The sequence below is a fragment of the Anastrepha ludens genome, chromosome 6, assembly GCF_028408465.1.
Source record: "Anastrepha ludens isolate Willacy chromosome 6, idAnaLude1.1, whole genome shotgun sequence".
Lineage (NCBI taxonomy): Eukaryota > Metazoa > Arthropoda > Insecta > Diptera > Tephritidae > Anastrepha > Anastrepha ludens.
In genome coordinates, this window is record NC_071502.1 from 75,464,344 (window position 1) to 75,478,977 (window position 14,634).

The 14,634-nt window shown below is 36.7% G+C and overlaps 2 protein-coding genes across 2 annotated transcripts in view; one reads left to right on the forward strand and one right to left on the reverse strand.

Moving 5' to 3' along the window:
- The window catches only part of LOC128868312 (beta-glucuronidase), a 50,574-nt gene that overhangs the window by 10,822 nt on the left and 25,118 nt on the right, over positions 1-14,634 (forward strand). The gene's annotated exons all lie outside the window — the stretch shown is intronic.
- LOC128867120 (E3 SUMO-protein ligase ZBED1-like) lies at positions 7,479-8,569 on the reverse strand. The gene is made up of 3 exons (XM_054108219.1): positions 8,371-8,569; positions 7,555-8,297; positions 7,479-7,493 (listed from the first exon to the last, which is right to left on the reverse strand). The coding sequence occupies exons 1-3, from the start codon at positions 8,402-8,404 to the stop codon at positions 7,479-7,481; spliced, it is 792 nt and encodes a 263-aa protein (XP_053964194.1). The 5' UTR covers positions 8,405-8,569.

Consider the following 14,634-nt stretch of genomic DNA (forward strand, 5'->3'; position numbering starts at 1 on the left):
TAGTAATCGCTCTGTTACATGCTCACCATACCTGTCCCAGTCCACATTTCGAGGGTTCCTACCGGAAGGTATTGATATTGTATCAATTCCCAGTCGGAATTCGATAAGACGAAGTTCTTAAAGTACATCCGATACTTTAAATACCTTTTTATTTGAGATAATAAATTTCGTCATCGCGCATTCATTCGCAATAATATAATAATATATATTTGTGTATGCAGGTTTTATGTGAACCATATTTCATTTGATACACAGAATGACGCTTTTGGGCCGTTTTTGGTCAAAAATCTTGTTATTAAAGTTGAACAATGAGCCGGCACATTATCGCCCAACACGCGCAATTTACATTTGCACGCTTCATAACAGAGAAATACAACACAGTAGTACCCTTTTGGCCCACTGGACGAGCCCAACGCAATGAAGATTAGGCTCTTTTTATGAATTCAGAGACAACTTCAAATTTTTAAAGCTAAATGGGAAGCAAAATTTAATAAAGAATTTTTATTCGGAAGTACTGTCACTTTAGTCACTATAACTCAGCTTCTATTAAACCAAATATCATGAAATTTTGGCACAACATTCATGATGGACATGGCAAAAAGGTTGCATTTAGGTCGATAACTGGTTCACGAGACAAGGTATTTCCGTCAATCCGAACAAAACTATCTTAGGCGTGTTCACGAAAAAACAGAAATTGGATGAACTTAGTCTTCCACTATTGTAAGGTGTAAAACTCAGTATTTCTGAGAGAGTTAAATATCTGGGAGTAAGAAGGTAGAGGATAAGAAACTGACTAGGAAGACACATGTTTCGATGAAGGTGAATCGCGCATTAAAGATTTTTCAACAATGCCGTAAAGCCTTTGGTAAAACCTAGAGTCTGAAACCTGCTGTGGTCTTGGGGATATAACATACACAACACTTATCATACTAATCCTCGTTTGCCCCGGTGGCTTGGGGCGACGGACCGCGGTTAAGTCCACACATCAGGAACTATACAGACGGCAAAGAAGTCTATGTTTATGCATTACTGGTGACATGAGTACAACAATATAATTGGCGCCTACACCCTTTTGTAGGTGATGTGCGTCTTGATGTTGCTCCACAAATGGAGGACCTACAGTTTCAAACCGACTCCGAACGGCAGATATTTTTTATGAGGAGCTTTTTATTTATTTATTTATTCATCAATTAAAGTATAACTTAAATAGATTACTAATATTAAAGCTTAAATATAATATATAATAACAATACTGTGAGATACATTAGTCACAATTCAAAAAGTGTATTTCCAGATTAAGTCTTGATTTGAAAGTCTCTCGTGAGTTAGAGAATATATCCAAATGTTTGCATAATTGGTTAGACTGTCTTATACAACGTGCAAGCGGTTCATTTCGACTAAAATTGGTCTTGTGATAAGGTAAATGGCAGAAATACACTCGGAGGTTTGCGATTGTCTGCCGAGGTGCGACCGCCATTAGAAAAAACTTTTTCTTTATTTTGGTCTTTCACCGAGATTCGAACTTACGCTCCCTCTGAACTCCGAATGGTAGTCACGTACCAACCCACTCGGCAACGGCGGCTGCCTTTGATAGAGTAAGTCGACGAATTTTGGGTTCTGATGTGTATGTGAATGATTAAAATTCGTTCTCCCAAACGCAAGGATATTTTCAGATTTGACGAAGAATCTGGAAAATTCTCCCAAAACTAGCTACACATCTCTCGTTTCGTCTCTATTCTATCCCATACCTTTCCAGGGAGGCCCACCTCAACTCAGTAATAAAAAAAAGAGGTTGTCTGTAAAGTCGGTTTACTGACGATAGTTTAACGTGACAACGTCATCGAAAAGCTGCAATCACAACAGACTGCCAGAATATTCGCCACTCGACTCTCACTCCTGCTCTCAGAGGGTACTTCCCAACAAACCAGCATGCACGAGCAATGGAATAACATTTCTCTTTCTCTACGTACCGTCGCCGAAGAAGAAATCGGATTCCGGCGAGCCCGAAAAAACAATTGGTACGACGAGGAATGTAATGCTGCTGCCGAAAGAAAAGATGCTGCCTATAGATCCACGCTGCGATCGGGGGCAACGCGAGCCATGCGGGATCGCTACAGAGAGCTAAAAAAAGGAAGAGACGTATTATCCGATAGAAGAAACGAGAGGCCGAAATACGTTAGTGCGAGGAGCTTAAGATGCTGGTAAATATATTAGGAACAACGCCCGAAAATTCGACCAGAAAGTTCGGCGGCTTACAGAAGGTTTTAAGACCGGGGAGTTTTCCTGTAAGAACAAAGACGGCGATCTGGTGACTGACTTCCAGAGCATACTTAAATTAAGGAGGGAACATTTCGCGAACCTGTTGAACAGTGGTAATAGTCGGATGAAAGCATGCCTGCCGATTTGAACTTAAGTGTGCTCTACTTAATCCATAAGAAGGGTGACCCTGCAATGTGTGCTAATTACCGGCGGATTAGTCTTCTAAATATCGCCTATAAGGTTCAAGCGAGCGTATTGTGTGAAAGACTGAAGCCCACTGTCAACCAACTGATTGGACCTTATCAGTGTGGCTTTAGACCTGGAAAGTCTACCATCGACCAAATATTTACAATACGCCAAATCTTGGAAAAGACCCACGAAAGTAGAATCGACACACACCATCTTTTCGTCGATTTCAAAACTGCATTCGACAGTACGAAAAGGAGTTACTTGCATGCCGCGATGTCTGAATTTGGTATCCCCACAAAACTAATACGGCTATGGAAGATGACGTTGCTCAATAGGAGCAGCGCCGTCAGAATTGGGAAGGACCTCTCCCAACCGTTTGATACCAGACACGGTGACTAGCTGTCGTGTGACTTCTTTAACATGATGTTGGAGAGAATCGTACAAACGGCAGAACTTAATTGTTGGCGTATGCCGTAAGATTTTTGGAGCTTTGCACGTTGGAAACGGCGAATATCGCAGGCGATGGAACGATGAGCTCTACGACGACATAGACATAGCGAAGTGAATAAAGATCCAGCGGATACGTTGGCTGGGTCATGTCGTCCGAATGGATACAAACGCTGAAAATATTCGATGCGGTACCAGCTGGTGGTAGCAGAGGAAGAGGAAGGCCTCCTCTGCGTTCGAAAGATCAGGTGGAGAAGGACTTGACGTCTCTTGGTGTGTCCAACTGGCGCCGGTTAGCACGAGAAAGAAACGACTGGTGCGCTTTGTTAAACTCGGCCAAAATTGCGTAAGCGGTTATATCGCACCAATTAAGAAGAAGAAGTTCGTTTTTAGTATGTGCTGAATTATATACTGTACAGCTCTTCTGCAAATTTCAATTTGAAATGATTCTGGAATTGACCATATTTAATTTATTAATATTGCCTTTTGGATTAAAAAGTCTGACAGCCGTGCGCGCTTCTTCTCATTATCCGTAAGGGTTCCATAATTTTTAAAACAGAATTTTGAAATACTTACATCATTTGCAACAAGAATTTTTTTTTTGTCGATGTTTACAATACAAAATTTTAACAACCAGAATTTTTAACACAGAATATTGTATTGAGTATAGCATACAAAGTGCTGAGGTATTAAATGCTCGGTTGTTTTGTATAAAAATTGCGCTTTTGGTCTTGAACTATTTAAATATACATAAATTTTAGTAGAAAATTGTTAATAGATTGAGTTCCGAATGCGTAAACTAGTAAGAGGAGGATGGACTTAAGCCTACTGAACTTAAATTGAGCACATAAAATGAACCGGAACAGCAATGCCCATTTGGATACGATAACATATTCAAGGAGCAACCACCTGGGTGCAAATGAAGAGTTCAATGGTGACATATGTATGTATACATATTTATGTGCATTATCTCATAATGGATACACTGTGAGAAATGTGCGGTGCATCACGCTCGTAAGTAGATGCTGTACCAGCAATGTCATTAATTTATTTAATTCAATTTAAAAATGTGGCTGCACAAAGCGTAGGTAATTTTTGTATCGCTTATCGTTTATTCTGTGTACAATGTGGTCACAGTGATCATCCATTCCAAACGGCGTTAGTCTATGAAGGGGGAGTTTTGAGGGCAGTTGCGTATGTACTTCGACTTACGGCCAGCATGAAAATGTCAGTGGCGATTGAGTTCATACTAGAATTTGCGGCTCTGTACTACAAACACATAAAATGCAAAGTTAGAATAGTGCACTTAAGCCGCAACTGAACTGAATGATTAGTCTGCGTTTGAGTGCGGGACACGCGTATGGGTCGGACCCGATAATCGTAGTGAAAAATTTGCAATAAAAATGTGAAAATTTAGTTAATCAAACATTTGTAATTAATTCACAAATTTCAATCAAAATGCGTTTGAAAGTTGGGCTTGAGTGTCACCGTTTTGAAATTTACGGTAAGCGACGCGTGAAACCTTAAAAAGTGGGTGGAAATGAAAAAATGCAGAGGCATACAACTAGTATGTATGTATGTATATACCTATGTGCATATCTACTTACACATACACAATTACGCTCGTAAGAAGGAAATAAAGCCGCAGTGTCCAATTAATAGAATAGTGAGCCTGTTGGAGTCAAGTGAAATCCGCATTCGAATGGTAATATTATTAATTAGGTCAGGCGCACCCACAGGCTTTCTCCCTGTTAACCCAGCAGCAGACACAGTTAGCATTTTAATTGAACTGAACAATTATTTCTTGGGCAATACATTTCATGAAGAATGAAAACGAGTAAACTTAACCGTTGCGCCATAGCCCTGATAAAATTCAAATGTGATCCAAACATGTTTTTGACGCTCAATTTGTTGTTTTCTTAGTGCATTATGCTGATTACTAACGTACGTACTATGTACCTAGCCTACATATATGCACATGTATAAATTCGCATAGCTATGTATTTAATTTGAAGTATGTGGTTGGTGCGATTCCCATAATAAAATTCGATGCAAAACTTTACAAGACCATCAGTCGGCTTACAGCGGCAGAGTAGAATTGCAGTTTTCAAATTTGTGCAAAGACTTAACGCGAAGTTCTAAGTGGCAGAATAAAAAAAAGAAAAACAAAAACAAAAAATTTGAGGTGAGGTGGTCCTGAAGTTGTGCGATGTAGAATAACAATTAATGAAAGTGGCATACATGTTTAGAAAATCAGAAAAAAGCACAAGTAATGAACTATCTAGGATCGAATTTATCTTATATACCGAGCAATAAGAATGGAATAGGATTTTATATACGTTCTCACGGCAGTCGGTTCTACGTAACCGGGACGACCCAGATTTATATCCGGCTAAGAACTGTCACTTCAGCAGCAATCTCCATATATGTATGGGGAGTGCTTATGCTAACAACATTGATTTTATATACATACCGAGAAATATATAGGAATCAAATAGGATTTTACAGTCTGTGTTAGAAGAAAAGAACCGGTTTTTTTCTTGTAACTTCAAGATATATATTACGTTCTGCTACTTAAGGGCTACGACGCCAGTGCTAACTCAGGTTAGTGTCGTTCGAAACTTTCCCGTAAACGCAAACAAACAAAAATGAGTGAGAACTACGCGAAGCGTTTTGAGGCGATATTTATACCGCTGCACAGTGGTCCCGCCGCGTAGGAAGAGCGGTCATAAGAACTTTTGGCGTGATAAATGACTTTTTAGTACGTTTTTAAGTTGAGAAATGTTTTTATTTGTTAAAAAAACATAAAGACATATAAAAAGTAATATATATATAATAAGAATATATAATAAAGTAATATATAATTAATATAAAAAGTCAAAGGAAAATTAGGTACACACATTTTTTATTAAAATTTTTTTGTTTCGTTTAAAGTTTTGCATAAATCTTAAATTATAAACAATAATAGAAAAAAAACATTAAATTCCGAAAGGACTTTGATGCCTTTTAACTTATTTATGAAAACAATAAAATATTCACTTCCAAAAAAGTTAATGTACTTAGAAATACCAAACTTTTAACTCAATAAATCTAACACCTCTCTTGACATCATTGATTTCTTTCTACATTTTCGTAGACTAGATATAAATGGATCGGAATTAAGAAGAAGCCTGTGCAAAAGATCCGTGTTAGTTACAGTTCTTGAGTGCTATCTGGTAGAGCTGTTGAAACATCGATGTTTGACCACATCGATGTTTCGATGTTTTTCAGAAAAAAACATCGATGTATCGATACTACATCGAAGTAATATAGTACATTTTTTGATTCTCTATATAATATATATATCTTTATTAAGGATAACATCCTTTTTCCAAACTTAAAACTATAAAACAGAAGTTCAATCATTCAACTTAATACTATAAAACAGAAATTCAATCTTTTAAACTTAATACTATAAAACAGAAATTAAATCTTTCATACTTAATACTATAAAGCATAATTCAATCTTTTTCAAACTTAAAACTATAAAACAATCATTGCTGTTCAGAGATCCACTTGTTCCGATTGATAAAAAGTAGCATGTCAACATGTTTAAACTGAAGCGAACTTCTTTTTTCGCTTACAACGATTCCAGCCTTACTGAACATACGTTCGCTTTCTGTCGAAGTTGCTGGAACGCAGAAATATTTTTTGCAGCAATGCTGAAATGATTTATCTGATGAGATCTGTAATAATAAAATTTAATTAATACACATATTTAAACGCTGGAATTGACAAGTAAAATACAACCTTCCAATAATCTAAAGGGTTGGAGTTTGATTCCAAATTGTCTAGATTAAAATATTGACGAATTGACAATATGGAATCCACTGTATTAGTTTTATGTTTCAAACTTTTGTTTTTTTCCAAAAATTGAAAAAGGGATGTCTGCGATGTGGAGGTTGATGTTGGCAGGCGTGGTTCGTCGCAAGGGCGAGACTTCTGTGCGTTGAAAAAAGAAAGCTCGTTTTCCAAGAGTTTTTGAGCCTCAGTGATGTTAAATGGTGAGTGAAACGCTTCTTTTTTAAACCGCTGATCTAGCAAAGTTGCCACTCGAGGAACATTGCGAATTTCATATTGCAGTAGTCTGGACGATATGCCCTCCAATAAGCAATTGCAGCTTTCGCGACCTTCAACTGTTTTTAGGTCATTTTTTAACAATTGCAAATTATGCAGAAGTCCGCAAGTTATAGGAATTATTAATGATACCGTGACCAACGTTCGCGAAGAAGTTTGCAATGTTGCACATTCAAAAGGTTGCAATAAAATTTGTATGTCTTTTAAAATTAAAATTTCGTCAGCCGAAAACGGGGCAAGTCCCTTTGGGGTTGAAAGAAGAACACTGCTTATAGCATCATTTGTTTTAAGAATTCTTTCAATCATATGAAATGCGCTATTCCATCTTGTAGGACATTCTTGCTTTAAACTGTATGGCTTCTCTGTATTTTGAGCTTCTTTAAACTTGACGTAAGCTACTGTGCTTTTCTTAAAAAATCCCACAATACTTTTGCATTTCCCCATAATAACTTTTATTTTCTCTTGATTCAGGCATTGTTGAACTATTAAATTAATAACATGCGCAAAGCATGGCACATGTATTTTTTGCAATATCTCACATGCTTTTATCATTGTTCTTGCGCTATCGGTAACAATGGCTGCAACTTTGTCCATAACTTCCCATTCAATTAGCACTGCACATAGAGAGTTCGCAATGTTTTCTGCAGAATGATTTTTCTCATTCTGTAACTTACTAGTCGAAAGTACTGCTGTGCGAAGTTTAAATTCTGGATCTATAAAATGGCAAGTTACGGTCAAATAAGCCTCGTTGGCTCGAGATGTCCAACAGTCGGTTGTCACAGCGCAATATTCCACTTCTTGCAAAATGCTTTTCAGTTTCATTCTCATGTTCATGAATAAATTATTATAACATGTTGAAAGCAATGTTGATCGTAAAGGCAATTCGTATCGGGGATCCAAAGCATTTACAAATTGCTTAAATCCCTCGTTTTCTACAATGTAAAATGGACGTAAATCGGAGCAAATGAAATTTAACAATGCGCTGTCCAAATCTCTCTTCCGTTTCGATGAGGCTTCATATTTTTTATCCAAATAAGCCGCCATATGTCCTGAAGCCTTTGGCAACTCACTCACCGTTAACGTTGGGTGTACCCGCTTTAAATGTCCCGCCATGTTGGTGGTGTTTCCGCTGGTTTGATAAATTTTACCACATTTTAAACATTTGGCAGTCTTGCCATCCGAGGACTTATTAAAAAAATTCCACACATTGGACTGACCATATCGCGCCTTTTTGGCTTGCGGCTCTTCCTCTTGCTCTTTTTCTTCAATGGTTGCCGCACTACAACCTACATACAAATGAGACAAAACACAGAGGTTAACTTGTAAAGAAGGCATCAGTTAATATATATATGTACATACCTTGCCCATTTGAAGCTCTAAGATATTTATGCATTATAACCACTGCCTGCCAACACCAATAACTCCAAAAATAACGCTCTAGCTTTTACTGCGTTTTTTTCTCAGTGATGGAAAAACTGGCAAAAACATCGAACATCGGAGAAAAAACATCGATGTTTTTTACGAAAGGAGAAACATCGATGTATCGATACTACATCGATGTTTCGCACAGCTCTACTATCTGGTATTGTCACGTCTGAATTGTTTCACTAATTTATTACATGATTCAGCTGCCTCCTCTGATAATTCTCCAATTGATAATAAAGAATGATCGATCACCTCCGACCCATGAATGAGCACTTTGTGAACTGATGCAGGTAAATTATACCATGAATATTTACTAACTAGAATTTTAGCAGTGTCTAGTGCGTATATTTTGAATTTATTCGAATTAATTTTAAAACCAGATGAAAGACATTGTAGGAGATAACTACATCTGTCTATAACGTGTTTGTCTATTCCTATGATTTCGGATGATATGGTTGAATGAAGGAAACATTTTCATGCTGTATTTCCATCATTAGAGGTGCCACTTCCTCCACTTCGCGGTTTGTCAGCTATCAAGCCGAATTGTTCTCTAAACTCCCTCTGAACAAATTCCTTTCTCTTAGCTAAAAGTGCTCTTTCCTCAGATGAACGTGCTTGCCACCTTTTAAATTCGATTCTATAAGAAACATGAATAAAGTATTCAAAAAATCTAATACAAGAATGCAGGGGAATAAACCAAATTCAAATCTACTGGAGTTTACTTGTTTGTTTCTACACTTTTCTAAGTCATTCATTTCTTTAGGTGTCGCACCACAAATATAACATTTACTCGGAGATGAGTCACATAGGTACAGATTAGACCCTATATAAAGCGCAATCGCAGGTCATCGCAGCTGGAAATTATTTTTCCTTAAAGAGGACATACGTAAGAAAATTTTAATATATGTTTCATTTGTGCAGATTCGTGCGAACTTAGTTAAAACTTTACAAACTTCTTAAAAAAAAAAATTAACCGCAAATTTTAAAGTACGTATTTCGTGCGGTCTGAAAACCTATTAAATAATAATTAAAAAAGATAACAAAACGTTTAACATGTCGTACATACCTTCAACTTGAATTTCCATTGTACAACAGGGCATAAAGACAGTAGTGCTTAGGAAAATAACACTTCCCGGAACTGCGTAAGTACGGAGCGGAGACCACGCTAACTATCACTTTTCAAATTCTCTTACTTTGGAGGCACAATTATAAGTGAATTGTTTGTGCAGTTGAAATTTTTTTTGTACTCTAAGTTACTATGACTAATGAACTAACATTTAGCTAAATATTGTTGCATAATTTTAACATGACTATTTCCATCCAATGTCCTGTGGCGGAACCACTGTGCGCTGCTGCAAAAGTAATAAAAAAATCAAAAAAGTATGTTGTGATGTGTCGCTGCCTGAAACGAGTGACGACAGAAAAGCAGGATATAGTAGTCGTCCAACTTTTTAAGCGGGACCCTTCTTTGTGATTACGCCAAGGACGCACAATTCTTGCTAAAAAGAGATTAGATATGAGTATCAGCACCATCGAACGACGACTGAAGGAGGTGAACATATCGCACCCTAAATACAAAAGCGTCACGACTCAAAATGTACCTTGTGCTCAAATATGAGCGAGACGTTATCAATAAAACGGTCCGCGGATGACATATGGCAAAAATAAATTTTTTGTTTTTTGGTAGGACTGTTATAAGCTTACATGGCAAATTTCAGCGTGATATGTCACATAGTTTGTTTTCTGTGCTACTGTAAACAAGTCAAGCTCGAGTGTGGAAAATTTTGAGTTGTGCCCCTTTTGTATTTAGGGTGCGATATCCTACCGTCCCACATCATCAAAACCACTATTCTCAGAAAAACACATTAAGATACAACAAATCAAGAAAATGGCGTCCCAGTACCCTGACGCCAACCTCATTGAAAATATGTGGGGAACTATGAAAACGCTAGTCCTACTTGTCAACAAGCTACGCAGAAAAGTTGGTTCAAAGCATGAAGAAGATGCCAGGCTATACTCGACAACGATGAAGACTCGTAGTTTTGTACATACTTTCATGTAAAAAAAATTAAATATATATCTTTTATACTTTATGAATAATCGCGGTTCCGTTTTCTGAAACAGGCTGTCTATATCGAGCGCATGTTCTCAATAGAATGTTATGCTTATAGGCATATAAGGATCATATTTATAGCTTTAACATTGCTTGAAATATGACGATGATCGCGTATGGACGCGAGTGGAGTACTGTCAAATGCACTCCGTACACGAAGTTTGGTTGAATTCAATAGAGTAGTCCTTGAGATTCGAAAATTTCGTATACATAAATGAGTTTCCACCTTGAGGATCACCACGGCTCGGAGAAATACTCAAAATCCATGAAGTGCGCTCAATAGATCATTCAGGTCACGCTGCTAAATCTCCTGACATAATACGAGTAATGCAAAAACTCAATGTAACTTTTACAGAGTCAAGAACCCTTTCTGCTACTTAGCTGCATAATTTGCTACTCCACTAACCGTAAAAAGGAAAGTTTACCAATAAATTAAAAAAAAAAACTGAAACAGAATGTTTTATATACATTTTAATTCAAATTAAAATGATTTTGTGGGTACTTCTGTATTTAAATTGTCTTTTTAATTGTAGCTGCTGGTGGCTTTATTGTATTTGTGGTATATTGGAAAAGTGCCAAACGGTTTTAATTTTTTTTTTTTTTTTGGAAGTTATTGCTGATAAAACTTGTGAGTTACTTTTTTCAGGAATTTTTCGATTTAGAGGACCAAATTTAATACCATAATGGTTGACAAAAGTCAACCTGTCATAGAGAAGAACATAGTAAAATAAAAGCAACTTAAGAAAAACGTGTAAAACAATAGCCGATGCACAAAGGTTTCATTCTTGCATTCCTTACGAAAATAATGAAGTTACATAAATGTAAAAACGTTTCCACTTTTGGCTATAGCTTATCCACCTTCTTTTTTCAGACTTTGTAAAAGTTTTCGATAAAATGATTTTGTATTTTTGAACGTAAAAAAATACGTCAAAAACTAAAGTGCACCGAAAATGTCATACCTCCGAAGTGGTGAGGAAATGGGTAATAAAATGTATTAAAATTATTGTTTTTATATATTTGATGCTTTCCATTTCAATTCAACCGGGCTATTCGGGTCATGCTCTTCGATTTCGATGTAACTGAAATATGTTGCTCTCTGGTCAAAATAATGAGACACGTATTTTTTTGTTCGCCCGAAAAAAATTTTTTTCAAGCTTTATCGGCAATTTTGTTTTTCGGCTCAAAATCGATTTTTTTTTTATTTTATAAAAAAATATTTTTTTTAAATGCTCATAACTTAGTCAAAAATGAACCGATTTTAATAATTTTGGGTTTAAAATGATCGTCATTACTTACACGAGCGATTTCATGTAGAAACAGTTGCAAAAAAGTAGTTGAAAATTTTTTATTTTGCAAAAAACAAAAAGTGCGAAACAGGTTTTTTACTCAAAAATGCATTACTCAAAAACAACTCATTTTAGCTACTGGGCATTCAGCTTAATTGAAGTTTGAGGTGTCGTCTTGATTTGGAAAAAGTTATAAAAAAAAAAAATACACTTTTTGAAATATTGAATTTCGAAAAAATTTCAATTTTTTTTCTTTTTTGCTAAATAAAAAATTTTCAACTACGTTTTTGCAATTGTTTCTACATGAAGTCGCTCGTGTAAGTAATTACGATCATTTTGAACCCAGAATTATTAAAATCGGTTGATTTTTGACTAAGTTATGGGCATTTAAAAAAAATGTTTCTTATACAAGACAATTAAAAAAAATCGAGTTTGAGCCGAAAAACAAAATTGCCGATAACTCTTGAAAAAAATTTTTTTCGGGCGAACAAAAAAATACGTGTCTCATTATTTTGACCAGAGACAAACATATTATAGTTACATCGAAATCGAAGAACATGACCCGAATAGCCCGGTTGAATTGAAATGGAAAGCATCATTTATAATTTATTGCTTGTACATTACAATAGCGAAATCTCATCTGCAAATCAATTGTTTACGTCCCAATAGTGTTTCAATAGCCTGCGGGCACTAACACTAATCCATCTTTACATGCGTATAATCAAAAATTCAAAAAATTAATTTCTCGAGTAAATCAAAAAACTGTATATAAGTAAGTAGTAAGTTAAGTATGCTTCAAACTTGTTTTTACGAGTATAACTATTCATTATTGTCTAGGGATAAAGGATTTCAATTACGTGTTTTTAATAATTAATGAAAATGGCAGCTCTCTTAAGCACATTTCAAGTGCGCTCTAGCCAGAACGCATCACCTGCCAGTGTGGGCGCGCGCACTCTCATGCCTTCACTATAAACGACATAACTATCTTGCGATTCAAAAGTACAGTAATTTTTTTTTTTAAGAAAATAATGCATATAACGCTTTTTGAGTTTTCATGGGAAGTTAATAAAAAATTCAATTGTTTTCTAAATATTTTTATTATATAAATAAAGTTTCTAATTGCTATAAAAAAGTCATAAGATTCGAATGAATCGAAAGATGAAACGAGTGCTGAAATGTAAAAAGGTAATTATGAGAGCCTGCATCAAAACTTGTTTACAAATAACTCGTGACAATATTGCACACCAAGTTAACATTGAAATTCGGCTAATGGCAAATAAAAACTTGAAAAGCCAACTTTGAGTGTCCTTCTTGGGAAAACTTTACTCTAAAATCTAATTTATTCCTTACAACTTTTGTAATCAAATTTTCGCTTTATTTCGGCGATGTAATTAATATATGAGTGGTGGTTTATTTTTCAATATAATCACCCATAGTTAACATAGTTTTTCAACGCCTTATAAAAAATATCTTTCCTCCTTGCATGAAAAATGAGCGTTTATTGCCGCCTCTTCATCGTCAGAAATTTTTTTTCGACAAAGTCCTCTTTTTAAATCTGGAAACAAAAAGTAATCACTAGGTCCCAGGTATGGGTAGTGATCATTCGATACCACCTTGAATTGAATTTGAAAAGGTCGAGCCAAGGAGCACCAGGAGATTTGGTGGCTCCTAAAACACTCAGGCTAAAAAAGCCCATTGTATTTAAAGCTCTGGAAAGGGGGTAGATAGTCAAGGAGGGAGGGAGAAAAGTATCATAGAAAGAGATAGGAAAGAATAGAGACAGAGATAGAGATAGTTAGTCCTGTGAGAATTTTCCAGATTCTTTGACAAATTTGTAAATATCCTCCAGTTTTAGAGAACGAATAATACTCATTCTCATGACATCGGAACCCAATACTCGTAGTCGCGCTCTAGCAAAGGCAGGACACTCACAGAGAAAGTGCTCAGTGCTATCCGCCTCCTCCAAGCACGACAGGCATACCGGGTCCTCGATGATTCCAATGGTGGTCATATGCTGACCCCATGGGTTGTGTCCTGTAATGATGCCGACCATCAACCGAATGTCTTTCCTTCTAAGTTTTAGTAGAAAGTTTGACAGTTTTCTGTTCGGACTCGTCACAAAACACTTTGCAGTTCTGCAGCGTTCTAGACCGGACCATCGCTCTTTATGTAGATTGCCTACATAATCGTTGATCCAGTTCTTGATTCCTGCGGGACTGATTCCGATTATTGGCTCTGGCCCCTGTGGAGGCACCGCTGATCCACGGTTGGCCAATTCGTCGGCAATTTCGTTTCCTTGAACACCGGAGTGTCCTGGAACCCATATAAGTACAAGCCTGTTCTGTCTTGCGACAGAATTAAGCTTCTTCTTACATTCTTGAACAATCTTTGAGGTTTGCTTCGCGTTCTCCAGGGCCTTCAATGCAGCCTGACTGTCACTGAAGACTCCAATCTGTTTCCCGCTCCATCTCCTCTCGATTATCCATTCGGCTACTTTTAGGATGGCAAAAACTTCTGTTTGGAAGACAGTTGCCATTCCCCCCATAGCGTAGTGATACTTATTACTATCGTTTAAGTACCATCCGGCTCCAGACCCTATTTCAGTCTTGGACCCATCGGTAAAGAAAATATCCGTCAAACCTCCCTGCATGCCTCCTGGATTGCTCCATTGCTCACGCAATGGAAATCTGACATCAAATTTCCTTCCGAATGAAACTGTGGGTATCAGGTCATCTTTAGGTGCCAAAAACAGTGGATACTGCTCCGACAGCAACTTAAAGATTTCTCTGTGTCCCGAAG